We start from the raw sequence: 18,443 nt of genomic DNA on the forward strand, positions 1-18,443 counted from the left end.
AGATCAGGTTCAGGACAGTATTAAATTAATTTCAGGACAGGTTTAGGTCTGGTTCAGGACACAATTTGATGGCTCAGGACAGGTTTGGATCAGATTCAGGACAGGATTAGATCAGGTTCAGGACAGGATTAGATCAGGTTCAGGACAGGATCAGATCAGGTTAAGGACAGGATTAGATCAGGTTAAGGACAGGATTAGATCAGGTTCAGGACAGGTTTAGATTCGTCTCAGGACAGGATTTTTCATACAGCTGCCAATTCTGTGACTAGAGAGCAAACCGCGCTGAAATTGTGTTCAAAACTGATGACATGTGCGATTAATTTTTTGTCATAGTTTTTATCAATTGACGAAAATTCCAAATTAATTTTCATCTAGTTTTTGTCACTGAAAACATGCCACTGACGAAAATTATGATGAAAAATATTGTCGTCAACGAAATCACACTGATCCCAAAAGAAAAAAAAAACTGCTTATAAAGTATTAGCTTGAGTTTGGTTTCAATTTGTTATTGTATCCAAATCTGCTAGTCCATCTAACACTCCCTTGCCCTGCTTGTTCACACCAGTGTGTTCCTGTGCGTTTCAGGTGCAGTTCTGTGCTGTGCGATTTCATCCCATTCATTTTGATTGAGCTGAAATTGCACTGAACCAAAAGTAGTTCATGCACTACTTTTGGGAATGCACTCAAAGGGGATCGCATGTTAAATTTGTACCATGCGATCCGATGCAGGAAAATGTTTGCGACCTGCGTTAGGGGTGTCATTAACTGCTTCCCGGCCTCCCTATAGCAGAAATACTGCTACAGGGCGGCATGGGTGCGCAAAATCACGTATATATATATATATATATGTGATTTTGAATTTCTGGGTAGGGGTCTCGCGCGCCCCACCCATGCCGCCATTTGCGGCCTTGACTGTCAATCACCGGGTCCCAGCTGGTAATTACTCGCATGCGCCTGGAGATTTCCAAAGATCTCCGATGGGGAGAACTGTTTAGTTTGTTTGCACAGCACAGCCATCCAAAGCAGTGTGATTGCAGTGAAGCACACTGACACTGTCCCCTAGTAAACCACTCCCTGCACACAGTTAACCCTTTGATCGCCCTTCATGTTAACCCCTTCCTGCCCAGAGCCATTAGTACATTGTCAGTGCTTTTTTTTTTTAGCACTAATCACTGTATTAGTGTCACTGGGGATGTCAGTGACACCAAGTGAGTTCCTCCCCAGTGTCAGAATGTCCGCTGCAGTCCCGCTGTAAGTCGCTGATCACCACCATTACTAGTATAAATGTGAAGATTCTGACGACGCCTCAGCAACTGGACAAATGAAAACTGAAAAATGGTTACCATTGGCTGTAACTTCTTTACCCCCCTATAAATAACTAAAATATGTGCTTTTTCCACAATATGTAAGAAAAAAAAAAAAGTGTATATATATATATATATATATATATATATATATATACACACACATATATATCCATACATGCACACACAGTATATAGTCAATATCAAAATGAGTAAAAACGTAAACATTTATTAATGGAAATACTGGATAATTTAAAAAGGTAAAATGTAAACCACCACGTCCTGCATGAATCGGTAAGCGTATAAAATGGTAAAACCTTATGGATACACTATATAATATAGCAGAACATGTAAACAGAAGGGATTGTCATTAACAGGTTGGTATATCAACTTGTTTTATAACCCACTCCAAATTGTTCTGTAAAAAAGGAAGCTATGCTTCGAGATCTTTCTATGTGTGTGAAGGCATTCAGTCATCCAGGTCATGACTTTTTTAGTTTCCCTGATGGGAAGGACCACCCCTTATGAGTCCAACCACCTTATTCCAGTTACCATACTATGTACCCAAGGCAGATATTAATTGGAGTACAAAACGCAAGGTGTGACTGTTTGTTCATGCTAACCTCTGGGGAAAAAATATTTGGGTATTTTTTGTGTAAAAATAAATTACCTCTATTGATATCTGTCCCATGTTTGGCTGCTGGGACAGGCATCAATGGCCAAATATTGTAGTTCTGGTGGTAGTACACTGACCATAGCAGGTTGCTTGTTCTACACATCTTCTTAAAAAAAAAAAAAAACCTTGTATTCTTTTCACTGAAGAAAAGGCTTTCTGTGCTTTGGAGGGGAGGAGTTTGTGATGTGCATCCACCCCACCTTACATGTAACATAAAGGATTGAAGTGTAAGGTTACATACGTACTAAGCTTTTCTTTAAAGCAGTGGTCTCCAAACCATGGCCCGTGGGCTAGATGTGGCCCTTTGCTTGCCTATATCCGGCTCATGGGGGCCATTCCATCCACTGACATCAATGATGGAGTAACAGTCCATCCACTGACATCAGTGATGGGGCACATTCCATCTATTGACACCAATGATAGGGCATCATTTCATCCACTAACACCAACGATGATGCACCATACCATTCACTGATACCAATGATGGAACACCATTCCTCCCACTAATACAATTGGTCACTATTCCTCCCAATAAAACCAATGATAGGGCATTGTTTACTGACACTGGGGAATTTTCTACTCCCACTGGCCACAGTCTGGCCATCCTAAAGCCTGAAGTACAATAAACTGGCCATTAGTTTAGAAAGATTGGAGACCCCTGCTTTAAAACTACTGTGCAGTAAAGGGTACCTACACAGTAATGATTGAAACCTCACTATACACCTAAGCTCAATGGGGAAGATGTACTAAAACTGGAGCACTCAGAATCTGGTGCAGCTGTGCATGGTAGACAATCAGCTTCTAACTTCAGCTCGTTCAATTAAAGTTTGGCAATAAAACCTGGACGCTGATTGGTTTCTGCGCAGAGTTGCACCAGATTTTGCACTCTCCAGCCTTAGTATATAACCCCCAATGTGTATCTAAAGCCAAGAACAAAACTGTTACTGCAGGAACCCATTCTATGTATCTTGTAGCAGGTTCCCTGAAAAAACTCGCCAGATTTCTAGGGGTCCTGAACCAACAATCTTGGTCGACCAACTGATCAGATAGACTAGAAAGTCTCCCAATTTCTATTGTTTCCTCCAAATTAAAGTGCTACTAAACCCACAACAGTACACTTAGTCTGTATATGCAGTAAAGCATACTTGTTATGCTCACTGCGGAACCGAAGGGGTTTAACCTCTGCATTGTGTATAAACGGTGTTTGATCCTGACTTCTCTGCTCCTCCTCTTGTTCAAATGTCCACGTCTGATCTCCAGATAAGACAGACTGAACCGCAGCCATTCTGCACATGCTCAGTTTAGTGTGTATTGCTAGATAGGTTTTGTTTCTCTTGGGAGAGTGCATGTGATCAGCACAGGGCCAATCAGCACTGTCCAGACATCGGTCAGGGGTTTTGCATCCTCCTAGAGCAGAAAGAAAACTCCTCCTACAAGCTTTAACCAGTGCTCTGCTGGACACTGATAAAAGTCACAAAACTGCTCTAACTGCTGATGAGAAAAGATATTTAGCAGCTTATATTTACTAAAATAATTGCACTTCTATGTTCTGTGTACTGTGGGAGACCAGATATAGTGAATGCAGGGTCCGGGGTTTAGTAACACTTTAAGCTGTCCCTTCCTCTGCTGCTTAAATAGGAATACTCTTGTAACAAATGATTTTCTGGGGAAGGCAGAAGTTGGGCCAGAAGACAGTTGTGAGATGGTTTGATTTTGCACATAGTTCTGACCAATTATGTTTATGACCAACTTAAGTGTAAACAAGCCAGATTAGTACTGAATGGTGTTGTTTATTTATATTTTTAAAGTAGAACTCTAGACAAAACTTTTTCTTTTCATTCTGGATACAGTGAGGGAGGATCATAAACCTTGTGGTTTTTTTTCTTGCCATCTGTGTCCCATTGGGGAGAATTCCCTTTATTTCCTGTCTCATAGTCAAAACAGGAAGTGAGAGGAAATCCCTAGGGGACCCCCAGGTCACCAGAACTTGTGTCTCCATTGGAAGAGTTCCCCTCTATTACTTTTCTGGGGACAACCCAAATATTGGATTTTTGTTTACTTTCATTGATAATGGTAAACAGGACAAATAGGGAGGGGGAATCTCCATAACTGAGACACAGACAGCAATTACAACTGACAGGGGTTCTAATCCCTCTTTACTCTATCCATGTTTTGCTTTTAGTTGTACTTTAAGTGCAGTGGTTGATTGTAGAGCGTAAACGTACAGTATAATATTATTGATAAAACACTTGTCTTAGATGACAAGACATTCCTGAACACTGACTTCACCTATTTTTGATATGGTAAACATTCAAGATCACACATATGTCTGCATGTCAAGTGTATGAACCTAACAAGACATTTTTTAAAATAATCACAAGTCAAAACATGGCAAGCAGACTACAAATGTGCTACACAGTAAACACAAATGTTTAAATTCTCTAATAGTTACAGGGCTATCAGAATATGAATATCAGTACAATGCCTAGAGTACATATGGATAGTGTAGGTTGTTTCTTGAAAATTGTTTTTTGACTGTCATTTTAATTAACATGTAATGTTAAATTTCTTGTGTCAAGAACTATACATAGAAAAAAGCGAGCCTGATCTGATTATGGAGCAGTTTTCAGTTTTCTTTGTGACTTATTTCTCAGTGTGCATTTCAATATCATTCTGAAGTCATCTCCTTCTTTCCCTATGAGTTTGTTACAATGTATTTCTGCCTGCAACAATACATGAGTCCAAGATATGACAGGTATGGAATCTGTCTAACCAATGTCATAAAAGGCTACACCTATGGTATATACAATATATGGCCATGAGGTTAGTCTTAACAATTCCTCGAAAGTGTTTTAGATTTTGCACCCCTTGGAGATGGTGTTAATACTCAGTAGATTCCTGTGACCCATTAGTGATGATCCTGGTAAGATCTTCAATAATTCTCTGTAATCAAAGAAAAAGGGAACAAATGAACATCTTGAAAATTACTCTTCAAGTGGAAGTGGACGTCAGAGTTACCAAGCATGTCTACTTTTTTCAACTGATCAATATGAACACCTATACTGCATGAACAGATTTACCTTTACTAACTGAAAGTGGAACTTTACCAATAACAACTTGATAAAAAAATAATGTTCTTTAGCAAGAAACATACATTCCACATAATAATTGTAAGCTCCAAGGAGCAGGGCCCTCCTATCCCTCTTGTATTGAACTGTATTGTTGCTGTATTGTCTCCCATTATAATGTACAGCGCTGAGCAAACTGCTGGCGCTATATAAATCCTGTATAATAATAATAATAATTATGCCACCAAAATTAGTGTGTTCTGTAAATTGCCTCCAGCCTTGTTCCTGTTTCTTCTTGCTGGAAGCTGCCATTTGCTGAAGCCCAGAGCCCAGGAGGAGCAGTAAATCTTTAGGCTGTCAGCAGATTGGCCTCTACAAATCTGGCTAAAAATAGAAAGCAACTGAGCATGTGCAGAGCAGGTTGAGACAGTGTATTTCGGAATTTTTAACAGTATAGCCCCTTTTTTTATGTTTTACATAACTATACATGCGAAGGGGGGCAGCCTTAAGTAATCCAGCAGGACTTTTCTAACTAAAGTTTTACACTTTCTCCAGGCACAGAGTGGCCACTGGTCTATCTATAGCCATGGTAGCAGAGACACATAGCATTGTCCATCATCCAGGACTATTTTCAGGCCTTATTCATATTTGATAACATCAACTACACTGCTGCAAGACCTGTTCCTCCCTTAACAATACCAGCTAAACCCTTCATGCATGAAGTAGCAGATGCCCCCCATCCCCCTGCTCATATTCCCTTTATCACCTGGTGGGGACTGAACAGAAAACACAAAGGGGAATAGAGTCCCTCCTACCAAAATACCAATGTTGTTGATGCATACCAGGCTTTTTAAAAAGTAAAGGGCCAGGCTGAATGCTTTCCTTTTGATTTTATCTACTTCAAATAGCAAGAGGAGACTGGGGCAAGCTGTCATTAGAACAAATTTATTTTTTTAATGTACCGTACTCATCTCTAAAATATGTATTTAATCCATCTTCTCCAAGGGTAGCAGTTGATTTTCAACCTCAGCTTCCTTCTGCCTCTATGTTCAATAGACACCGTGATAAGTGATCTGGCTGCAGAATAATTTCAGCCCATTCCTTGGAATGGGCTGAAATCACACTGGACCACATCAAAAGTAGTGCGTGCACTACTTTATAAAATGCACAGCAACTGGATCGCATGGTACTAAAGTACAATGCAATCTGATGCAGGGAAACACACTGTGTTTGCGACCTGCATTTGGGGTGTTATTAAAGCGGAGCTCCACCCAAAAGGGGAAGTTCCACTTTAAGGACTGCTCCCCCACTCCCCATTAAAGTCTGGCACCTTTGGGGGAAGGGGGGGAGCGGGTACCTGAATTTGACAGGTACCAGCTCCCATTACGGTCGGACCGCCTAGGCGATCGGAAACGGAAGGTGTCCTCCCTCCTTCCCTCCCCGTAGTCTTCTGGGACACGTGACAGGTCCCAGATGACTACAGGACCATTCATGAAGCGCAACGCTACTTGCGCATGTGCAGTGGGTACCCGGCTGTGAAGCCACAAGCTATCACAGCCGGGTGCCCACAATGAAGATGCCGGCCTCCAGGAAGGTAGGTGAAAAGGGCTGCGGGGGACACACCATGGGACCGAGGGACAGGTAAGTGGCTGTTTTTTAAAAGTCAGCAGCTACAGTTTTTGTAGATGCTGACTTTTATTTTTTGACAGGATGAGTGGAACTCCGCTTTAAATTAACACTGACACCCGCTTCAGCTACCAAGTGCAGTGCGGGAAACGCACACAGAACACAAGTTTCAAGAACTGCGTTCTGGTATGAACTGGCCAATAGTTGCTTACTGCTCAAAGTATCTAGACCTGCACTGAGGAAGGACAGATTTAGGAAATAGATTTATCTAAATAAGCAAAAATGTGGAACACTGATTGTGATGTGGCTTTTGTCAAAACAATGTGGAAAAGGTAAATAAAAATGATGGAATTACATTATCCATGGTCTGACAATCCAGTAATCATCAACACATTTTACACAAGTGCCGTGTAAAATGTACATATATAAAATCCTGGGGAAAAAAAGCTCACTTATCCTAAATAATTTCCAGTCAAAAACATCCACTTACAAAAAGAGTTTCTTTGTTTGCCTTTGAATTTTGAAAAGCTTGATGAGATGCTTTTATATTCTTCGAAATTTCCCTCCCAAATAGGAGTTTTATAACTGTATTAATTGGTAGACCTGTCAGTAAAAAAAAAAATTGAATGATACAAATGATTTGCAGTCAGAGACAGATTATGTAGCATAACAATACTGTCTATAATTTTGGTTGCACCATATGGCTTTCCTATGCAATGCAGTGAGCTCCAATGTTATTTGAGATTGTTCTGTAGTACATGGATAATTAATGAACGAATTTCAGTCTCACAGACAGGCCCAGACTGGAACAAAAAAATAGGCCCGGTAATTTTTTTTTTTTAAAAGGTGTTTATTTTACATTTATAAAACACAAACAATAACAGTACAAGGAAAAGACAAATAATAACAGGAACTCAAAACTAAAATCAAAGAATAAGGATACAGAAAAGGGGATCAATAAACAAACAACAAACTATTGTAGGCCAGAAACTCCATACATATAACAAAAGAGAATAACAGGTAAGCAGTCAGAAACATACAACAGCAGCTAAACACATACAACAGTCACTAACAACCATGAACACCCACACCATCAACTCCCTTACAAATCAGATGAAATCATTAGCATGTAAAATCCAACCACTCAAACCAGGCCCGAGAATTTTTGACTGAACAGACTATTTTTTTTTTTTTTTTTTTAAACCAAATTGCAAATAATGACAACTATCATTTTCTCAATGTTTTTTAGTTATATTCAGCCAATAGATGAGAAAGCAGTAACCGGAAGTGCCCACCCCATATCCACACTCCAGGTCTGTCCTAAGGCTAGGTTCACACCTATCCAGGTTGAGTTTGAGCCGTTTCTACATTGCGTTTTACATCTGCGTTTTTGATGCATTTTGTGGTTTTTTTTTCATTTTTTTTTTCATTTTTCTTGTTTCTAGGCAGATTTAAACCCCAAAATGCAGCTCAAACGCATCAGAATGCAGCAAAAACGCACTACATGCTTTTCTGCAGCCTTTCCATTGCAGTCTATAGAACCAAAAAACACAACTTTTTGCGTTCAAAAAAGTCCATGACCCTTTCCAAAAAAACGCACCAGGGGAAAACGAGGAAATGTGCACATGCCCCATAGGAAATCATGATAAATAGACTGCTGTGCGTTTCTGCAAAATGCTGAAGAAAATGCTTAGGTGTGAACCTGGGGTAATACAGATTTGGTCAGCCCCCAGCACACACTATACAGCTCCCATAGACAATGCTGTACAGAGCCACTATGATAATGAGCAGCGCATGACGCCCCTGTCATCTCCGGTCCCCCCCTCCTCTTGGTATCTTTGTGCTCCTCTGAGCACTTGCTGCACAAACACATTATGGAGCAGCCAGTCACACGTGTTGGGTGAGGAGGGAGATGTCAGCAGCGCCCTCATTGGACACAGGGAACAGGACTCTGCAGTGTGACGTAACCTCTGATTGGCAGGGTGTGTGGTGGGCGGGGCACAGTGTGTAAGCAGTGAGTGGAATGGGAGCCCAGGGTTGCCCTATGTAGGGAAGGGGGGACACTGAATACCAATTCGGGGAACGGCTGTATCTGAGCTCCCCTATAAATGTTGGTGTTAGTAGCTTGGCTGTGTCCACTTACTCTGTGTTAGGACAAATGCCTGATGTGCCACATGGCCAGTGCGGGCCTGCTCACAAACCTTTAGGCATGTTGGAAAAGTGATGTGTATGGATGATATCATTTTGGAAAGACCAATAGCCTGTCAGGAGGGAAAATCCTTTCACTGATTAGGTTTCAAATAATGATAAAAGAAAACTAATCCAATAGCCGGCAGTAGAGATTTGTCTATGCCCGCTATTTAGCATGAATGGGGAAATTCCTATAGCGCATCACTAGATTAAAAGAGGAAAAGAATGAACTATACGGCTCCAAACATTTTCTAGGTGCATGGGAAATTGATGTGTAGTAGAAACTCTTCAAAATCTGCTTCCCTGAAAAGGCAATGGTTAAAAAAGAAACAAAATGTGCCTGCGTGGGTTTCCTCCGGATACTCCAGTTTCCTCCAACACTTCAAAGACATGCTGGTAGGTTATTGGCTCCTGTCTAAATAGGGCATAGTATGTGTATGTGTGAATGTGGGTTAAGGACTTTAGATTTTAAGCCCCTTGAGGGCAGGGAATGATGTGAATATACTGTATATTATATTATGATACATTGACAGCACTATATAAGCACCTGTAATAAATAAATAAAATGAATAACTGATAACATAACTGTGAGTAAAACATGCCTTTTAATGATTCTGAAGGTCTCTTTTGGGTCTCTCCTTTCTCTTTCTGAGTTTATCCATAAACAAATTAGAGTGAAACACCACCCAAAGAAAAGAACAAGAGGTTGTCCAGGAACACAGAACTGAAGGTCTAGAAGTCTTGGGAAATGGTTTAATTTATTTGTATCTAGTATTTATTGAGCAACAAAATATTCCATATATGTATTCACATCCGTTTTTGTTCCTTGTGAAGCATTCCCTACCTCAATCATACACACACTACCAGTTTGGGAGGATGCCAAGTAACTTACCAATATATTTTTGGGATTCACTTTAGGGCCTATTCAAACTATATGTAGTGACACTAAACTCTGGTTTAAAAAAACATTCTTTTCAAGTATTCGTAACCCAAAAACCAAAAAAACCACCTCCATACATCCAAATTCCTTTTTTTTTGCTGCTGTGATCTGACTTCCTGTTGGAGGGTGGCTATATTCGTTCTCCATGGTCCCCACTGCATGTAGGAACGTAGCCACCCTTCTCTTGCTCACTCCTGTGCATAGAGCAGCACACACTGACTGCAACTAACATCCACCGATCATTCCAAACAAACAAGTGATGGGGAAAAAGGAGAGCTTTTGTAGCTCACAGAGAATGTTACAAGGAGGCAGGGACGGATTTACATCTCAGGAGCCTATAGGCAGAGAATTCTGAAGCGCCCCCCCCCCCCCCCCAACAAAAAAAACAGTAAGACTGACTTTTTTTTCTTGATAAAATAATTGTATATAAATGCTCTTTTGTGTGTAAAGGGGAATGCTGCGAGCTTTGATGTAAAGGAACACTGTAGGGGCCTCTAATCACCCCCCCTTACACAAGAGTCCCCAAAGTTCCCCTTACATTCTCAGAGTTCTCTTTTACATCAGAATCTGCAGAGCTCCCCCTTACTTTGGAAGGGCAATCTCTGCGGACCCTAATGTAATGGGGTACTCTGATGTAAGGGGGACACTGTGGACCGTGATGCAAAGGAGAACACTGATGTAAGATGGTTTCTGGTCACCAAAGCCCCCCCCCCACTCCCCTTGCTTCACAGTCAGCAGCTTTCCCTTTACATTAGGGTCTGCAGTGTTCCCTCATGCCAAAATATGATTCCTCCTGTGCTCCAGGACCCAGCCCAGTGGCGAGTAGGTGAAATCAAACCCAAACGAAATGACCACCAGAGCATGAAAGGTCCTGCAGCTCCAAAACAAGGCTGGGGACACCCGAACAATACTGCAAAGTGAAAAAAAAAAAGCTCTGAGGAAGAAGGTACGACCTTCGAAACGCGTCAGCTGTACTGAGTGTCTACCCCCATGATGGGATTCGCGCTGGCCTCTTGTCTCTGAAGTCCCTTGGAGGACTTACATGCCTGTTTTTATTCGCTGTTTGTGAGTACCATTCCTTTACTAATAAAGTTTGGTTACTGAGGTAATGCGCAAGGTTGGTGTGTTCCCTCATGCATCAGGGTTCTCCTTTACATCAGAGTCTGAAGAGGTCCCCTTGCACTGTGGGGCGTTAGTGTGAAAGGGGCCTAATTCATCATGGGCAAACACCAGGGCATTGCATTGGGGCAGAAAACAGCCACAGGAGACTCAGGAAGGCGTTTCAGGGGCCAGACCATGCCTGTTTCAACAGGCTGATGAAGGAGGCATTGTCTGGCCTCCAAAATGCATTCCTGATTGGCTGCAGAGTTTGTGGCATCCGATAGCTACATTGACAGCTCCTTTATTGAAGTTTTTTTGGCAGATCCCTGGCTTCCACGGCGCTCCTATCATCTCAGTGGTCTCTGTCAGGAGTGGACTCTGCACTGGTGGCTCCACATAGAGCTTGGTTTATGCCTGTTTCAAGTGACTTTTGTGACTGCAATTTTATTGTATTTTTACATACACTGGTGAATAAATCCTGCTACACCACTGGAGGCTTGGCGACTCTCTCTCCTTCCCCTTCTTCTATCAAAATGCACAAATACCTGAATAATGACAAGCGTTGTGGTAATGTGCAGCATGCCGTACTTTACCACAAGCCACGGTTTGAATGGGCAGTTACACGTTTGTTTTTTTTATGTTTTCTAATGGGTGGGTGGAACCAACTCTTCATTTCAGCTGTCCTAGAGGGCAGAATGCCATTTGTCTCTTTTATAGTAGTAAGTGGAAAAAAGTACTTTCTTATTTTAAGCAGAACTACAGAAAATTCAGTTATCTTAGAACCAGTGATACCATCAGTATAACCAGGGAAACAACTATTCCATTATTGCCAATTTAGCAGTGTGAACTCTAAAGATGTCTGATTAGTTGATTACTACTCCTGCATGTCATTCTCCTATTTTGTTAACATATGACATTGTTGTTGGTAGGATAGTCAGCAGAATAGCATAGCATTGGTTTGTCCTCATTTGCCAACTTTTTCATCATTGCCATTTTTATATGTCATGTTTAAAATATAATCCCAGCAATAGCTACTCTTCTAGGATGACTCAATAGCTAACTAGTCATTTGAAAAAAAAACCAAAGCCTAAACTTGGGAACATAACCTGTGGGTAAGCACCACAAACAGGGTTCCATATAAAGGCTGAATTCCCCATACTGTTAGAATTGATATTTATTCAGCAGGGTTTTAGAGAGAGACATGTCTTTTAGGTTCCATAACAAACTATGATCAGTTGTCCAAGAAAAACAGTTCAATGGCACTCAGGATAAGGGCTCATGTACACGGGGCATTTGGAAAACTCTTCTGAACGATGGAAAATGACTGCTGGAAAACGTGGGTTAAAAAAACATCAGTTTAGCTGCGTTTGCATACCGCGTTTATGCGCATTTGTGTTTAGAACGTTTTTAAAAGATAACCTCAGGAGACCTTGCCAAATGCCCAGAATGCACTGAAAAATAGTAAAAAATTAACTATTTCAGACATTTTTGAGAGGAATAGAGAGAGCAGCAGCAGAGAGAGCAGAATGTGTTGAGATTACCTGTCTTTTCTGGTTGTATTCACTATGGATCCCATCACGAGCATAATGCAGCACGTTCTACCATTTTTTCCTTCACGCAAAATCTGCAACTGACTGCACTGGTGTACTGGGTCCATTTGAATACATGGAAAACGCATTGCATGCATTTCTGATGATGAAAAAAGGCTCTGGACAGCATCTGGACATGGAAGAGTTAAAAACACTTCTAAACGTAAACGCTTATAACCGCGGCTGACCGCATTTACAAGCGTTTGGCGTTTGAAATGCCAGTAAAATCTACTCCTGAATGTGTTCAAAAAAATGACTATAAACTCAACTGCCTGTAAATGACAATGTGTACATGGACACATAGGAAAACATTAGGGAGAGTTCAGGGGCTGCTGAAAAAATGCTGAACAGCTCCTGAATGCCAGTTTAGGAGCTGCAGTGTACATGAGCCCTAATAGCATAAAACAGTCCGAGCAGCTCAGGTGTAAAATGGCTAATATCAGGACTCAAAAATGTAGATAATATATTAGATCAAAAAATCCCTAGTCCAGTAGAAGAGTGGAAACATTTATGCATTGTTTCTACCTATTTTTTTATCTAAGAGTTTTTATTATTATTGAAATTGGCTTTATATAACATCATTGGTGACAGTGTTGTACACATTTAGTAAAAAAAAAAAGATAAGACAAGGTTTCCACCTATTTTAAGGTGTTAACGTCCTACAAGACTAATAGGTTTGAATGTTGTAATTATTATCGCCTACTTAATCAAATAAACTTTATATACAGACACACAGTCAAGCCATGATATTCTCAAAAACAGAACTTACTTTTCACTTTTCTTATCAAGATCTCTTGTGCCATTGAAGGAAGTTTATGTGGTGGCACTGGCAGTGGACACACATCAGCTAGCAGCAATTCACTAGTTTGGTTTAGGTACCATACAATATTGTCTTCCGTATATAGTTTCGGTATGGCAGCTAGTATTTCTTTACTTTTTTCATCCAAAAACCTGAAAAATCAATGCATTTCCATAAAAAAAATCTAATACTAAAACCTAGAGATACATAAAACATTATAAAGACACTATAACTAAACAAATATTAGCAGGTGTAGTAACAGATAAAAAATGCATACAAAGAGGAGTTTCATCCAGCTTTGCACTTATTACCCAACTCAATTGTTTTAAAATATTTTTACTTTGGCCCTCAAATAGCAAAATTGTACAGAGACCCAAGGAGAGAGAAAATAATGACAGCAAAGCCATGCTGGCAACATTTACTGATCACTGTATTAAAGGTGCCTACTACAGTGAATTCCAACTTCCTTTGGGATCCCACAGGTATGGCACACATACAGTCAGGTCCATAAATATTGGGACATCTAAACAATTCTAACATTTTTGGCTCTATACAGCACCACAATGGATTTGAAATAAAACGAACAAGATGTGCTTTAATTGCAGACTGTCAGCTTTAATTTGAGGGTATTTACAGTGGGGAAAAAAAGTATTTAGCCAGCCACCAATTGTGCAAGTTCTCCCACTTAAAAAGATCAGAGAGGCCTGTAATTGGCATCATAGGTAGACCTCAACTATGAGAGACAAAATGAGAAAATAAATCCAGACAATCACATTGGCTGATTTGGAAAGAATTTATTTGCAAATTATGGTGGAAAATAAGTATTTGGTCAATATCAAAAGTTCATCTCAATACTTTGTTATATATCCTTTGTTGGCAATGACAGAGGTCAAACGTTTCCTGTAATTCTTCACAAGGTTGGCACACACTGTTGCTGGTATGTTGGCCCATTCCTCCATGCAGATCTCCTCTAGAGCAGTGATGTTTTGGGGCTGTCGCTGGCAACACGGACTTTCAACTCCCTCCAAAGGTTTTCTATGGGGTTGAGATCTGGAGACTGGCTAGGCCACTCCAGGACCTTGAAATGCTTCTTACGAAGCCACTCCTTCGTTGCCCGGGCAGTATGTTTGGGATCATTGTCATGTTGGAAGACCCAGCCATGTTTCATCTTCAATGCCCTTGCTGATGGAAGGAGGTTTGCACTCAAAATCTCACGATACATGGCCCCATTCATTCTGTCCTGTACATGGATCAGTCGTCCTGGTCCCTTTGCGGAGAAACAGCCCCAAAGCATGATGTTGCCACCCCCATGCTTCACAGTAGGTATGGTGTTCTTTGGATGCAACTCAGCATTCTCTCTCCTCCAAACACGACGACTTGTGTTTCTACCAAACAGTTCTATTTTGGTTTCATCTGACCATATGACATTCTTCCAATCCTCTTCTGGATCATCCAAATGCTCTCTAGCAAACTTCAGACGGGCCCGGACACGTACTGGCTTAAGCAGGGGGACACGTCTGGCACTGCAGGATCTGAGTCCCTGGCAGTGTAATGTGTTACTGATGATAGCCTTTGTTACGTTGGTCCCAGCTCTCTGCAGGTCATTCACTAGGTCCCCCCGTGTGGTCCTGGGATTTTTGCTCACCGTTCTTGTGATCATTTTGACCCCACGGGGTGAGATCTTGCGTGGAGCCCCAGATCGAGGGAGATTATCAGTGGACTTGTATGTCTTCCATTTTCTAATTATTGCTCCCACAGTTGATTTGTTCACATCAAGCTGCTTGCCTATTGCAGATTCAGTCTTCCCAGCCTGGTGCAGGTCTACAATTTTGTTTCTGGTGTCCTTCGACAGCTCTTTAGTCTTCACCATAGTGGAGTTTGGAGTGTGACTGTTTGAGGTTGTGGACAGGTGTCTTTTATACTGATAACAAGTTCAAACAGGTGCCATTGATACAGGTAATGAGTGCAGGACAGAGGAGCCTCTTAAAGAAGAAGGTACAGGTCTGTGAGAGCCAGAAATCTTGCTTGTTTGTAGGTGACCAAATACTTATTTTCCACCATAATTTGCAAATAAATTCTTTCCAAATCAGCCAATGTGATTGTCTGGATTTGTTTTCTCATTTTGTGTCTCATAGTTGAGGTCTACCTATGATGCCAATTACAGGCCTCTCTGATCTTTTTAAGTGGGAGAACTTGCACAATTGGTGGCTGACTAAATACTTTTTTGCCCCACTGTACATCCAAATCAGGTGAACGGTGTAGGAATTACAACAGTTTGCATATGTGCCTCCCACTTGTTAAGGGACCAAAAGTAATGGGACAATTGGCTTCTCAGCTGTTCCATGGCCAGGTGTGTGTTATTCCCTCATTATCCCAATTACAATGAGCAGATAAAAGGTCCAGAGTTCATTTCAAGTGTGCTATTTGCATTTGGAATCTGGTGCTGTCAACTCTCAAGATGAGATCCAAAGAGCTGTCACTATCAGTGAAGCAAGCCATCATTAGGCTGAAAAAACAAAACAAACCCATCAGAGAGATAGCAAAAACATTAGGCGTGGCCAAAACAACTGTTTGGAACATTCTTAAAAAGAAGGAACGCACCGGTGAGCTCAGCAACACCAAAAGACCCGGAAGACCACGGAGAACAACTGTGGTGGATGACCAAAGAATTCTTTCCCTGGTGAAGAAAACACCCTTCACAACAGTTGGCCAGATCAAGAACACTCTCCAGGAGGTAGGTGTATGTGTGTCAAAGTCAACAATAAAGAAAAGACTTCACCAGAGTGAATACAGAGGGTTCACCACAAGATGTAAACCATTGGTGAGCCTCAAAAACAGGAAGGCCAGATTAGAGTTTGCCAAACGACATCTAAAAAAGCCTTCACAGTTCTGGAACAACATCCTATGGACAGATGAGACCAAGATCAACTTGTACTAGAGTGATGGGAAGAGAAGAGTATGGAGAAGGAAAGGAACTGCTCATGATCCTAAGCATACCACCTCATCAGTGAAGCATGGTGGTGGTAGTGTCATGGCGTGGGCATGTATGGCTGCCAATGGAACTGGTTTTCTTGTATTTATTGATGATGTGACTGCTGACAAAAGCAGCAGGATGAATTCTGAAGTGTTTTGGGCAATATTATCTGCTCATATTCAGCCAAATGCTTCACAACTCATTGGTTCCGCTTCACAGTGCAGATGGACAATGACCCAAAGCATACTGCAAAAGCAACCAAAGAGTTTTTTAAGGGACAGAAGTGGAATGTTATGCAATGGCCAAGTCAATCACCTGACCTGAATCCGATTGAGCATGCATTTCACTTGCTGAAGACAAAACTGAAAGGAAAATGCCCCAAGAACAAGCAGGAACTGAAGACAGTTGCAGTAGAGGCCTGGCAGAGCATCACCAGGGATGAAACCCAGCGTCTGGTGATGTCTATGCATTCCAGACTTCAGGCTGTAATTGACTGCAAAGGATTTGCAACCAAGTATTAAAAAGTGAAAGTTTGATTTATGATTATTATTCTGTCCCATTACTTTTGGTCCCTTAACAAGTGGGAGGCACATATGCAAACTGTTGTAATTCCTACACCGTTCACCTGATTTGGATGTAAATACCCTCAAATTAAAGCTGACAGTCTACAGTTAAAGCACATCTTGTTTGTTTCATTTCACATCCATTGTGGTGGTGTATAGAGCAAAAAATGTTAGAATTGTGTCAATGTCCCAAAATTTATGGACCTGACTGTATGTGTGTTTGTGTTGCCATATTTTTGTCAACCAAGTTTCTACTTACCCCATTTTCTGACTGAATCGGACAAAGAATTTACCACCTGTAACATAAATGAAGATTTCATTGTCACTTTTTTTCTACAAAAGGTACATACAAGAAAAAGTTTAACATGTTGCTTCTAAAAAGTCTGACACTTGTGATGCATTAAGTATTCATGTCATTTTCAGACTTAGGGTGGACCTACGGGGATCGATGTTTGGAAGTAATGTAATCTATTCAATTGTTTCTCTTGAGATCAGACTATATAAGCCGTCTACTGCTGAGCCGGTTATGCTCCTTCTCTACATACAGATTGTGATAGCGAGTAAACCTGATCAGACCACTTTTGCTGTCTTAAGATGCTAAAAAATTGGCAGATATCTGCTCCTTAATGGTATATGTTACGCGTGTCAAAAGATAAATAGTACATACGCAGCCCCAGTGTATTACACAGTGATGACTTCAGTATTGAAACAGTGGACACTTTAAACTTCCGTGCTAACTGTTTCAGCACTGAAGTCATCACTGTGTAAAATACTGGCACTGTGTATGAACTGCTATATGACTTTTGACACCCGTCACTTATAGTGTCATTGTCATGGATGTTTTTCACCTTTTTTTTCATTTTTTAATGTTTTACTTTGATTGCGAAATTGTTTAGCGCTGCACACCTATGTTTATAATACACTGAAATTTGCCATCAGCAATCAATTTTACTAGCAGCTTTTCTATTGTTTGAATAATAGCCTGAGCACAGGGGATATTTGTTTTTTATTTAAATGGTATATGTTAAGATATCATCCCTTCCTTAAAAAGGTCATTGGTGTACCAGAGATGGTGACACATGTGTGGTACTTTGACCTTTCCTGCTCATTCTTAGAAGAATAAAGGATTGGGTTCCACTTGCAAGCAGATTTCCAATAGATGAGTGCCTCTGACTGCCTGAAACAGCCTGATTGTTTGATCTTTTTTTAAATTAGTGATGCTAGAAATCAGAAACATGGTTACTGCTAAATTACTGTCAATTTAAAGTGGAATTAAACAAAAAAAATGATGACAGGTAGGGCATATTGGTCTCTTCTGTCATAACTGCTTTTCCCTGCCCATCAGCCATAATGCATGCTGATCTGTGCATGTACATTTACAACGCCAGCCTGTGCTGTGATGATGTGACTCCTGTGCACATGCTCAGGAGTGACGTCATCATGGCCTAACCAATCAAGTGGCGGAACAGTGCAAATATGAAAGGAAGACCAGAAGAAGATGGAAGTACCCATGACTAGCGTGCCACTGAAGAGGATCATTTGACATAATGCGATAACATGTTGTGTATATGGGCACATTATGGCGAAAAGTTCCTGGAGGCCCATTTGCAAAA

The 18,443-nt window shown here is 40.9% G+C and overlaps 1 protein-coding gene across 1 annotated transcript in view; it reads right to left on the reverse strand.

Moving 5' to 3' along the window:
- Positions 1–1,513: 1,513 nt before the first annotated feature.
- The window catches only part of LOC149456473 (uncharacterized), a 78,763-nt gene continuing 61,833 nt past the window's right edge, over positions 1,514–18,443 (reverse strand). The window contains exons 16-19 of the mRNA XM_089684906.1: positions 17,090–17,126; positions 13,264–13,445; positions 7,165–7,277; positions 1,514–4,923 (exon numbers count right to left, since the gene is read on the reverse strand). Of these exons, the coding sequence (XP_089541032.1) occupies positions 4,861–4,923; positions 7,165–7,277; positions 13,264–13,445; positions 17,090–17,126 (395 nt within the window). The 3' untranslated portion in view covers positions 1,514–4,860. The remainder of the gene's footprint in view (positions 4,924–7,164; positions 7,278–13,263; positions 13,446–17,089; positions 17,127–18,443) is intronic.

Source organism: Staurois parvus, unplaced genomic scaffold (genome assembly GCF_062004578.1).
Source record: "Staurois parvus isolate SC_StPar_1 unplaced genomic scaffold, SC_StPar_1.0 ptg000361l, whole genome shotgun sequence".
NCBI lineage: Eukaryota > Metazoa > Chordata > Amphibia > Anura > Ranidae > Staurois > Staurois parvus.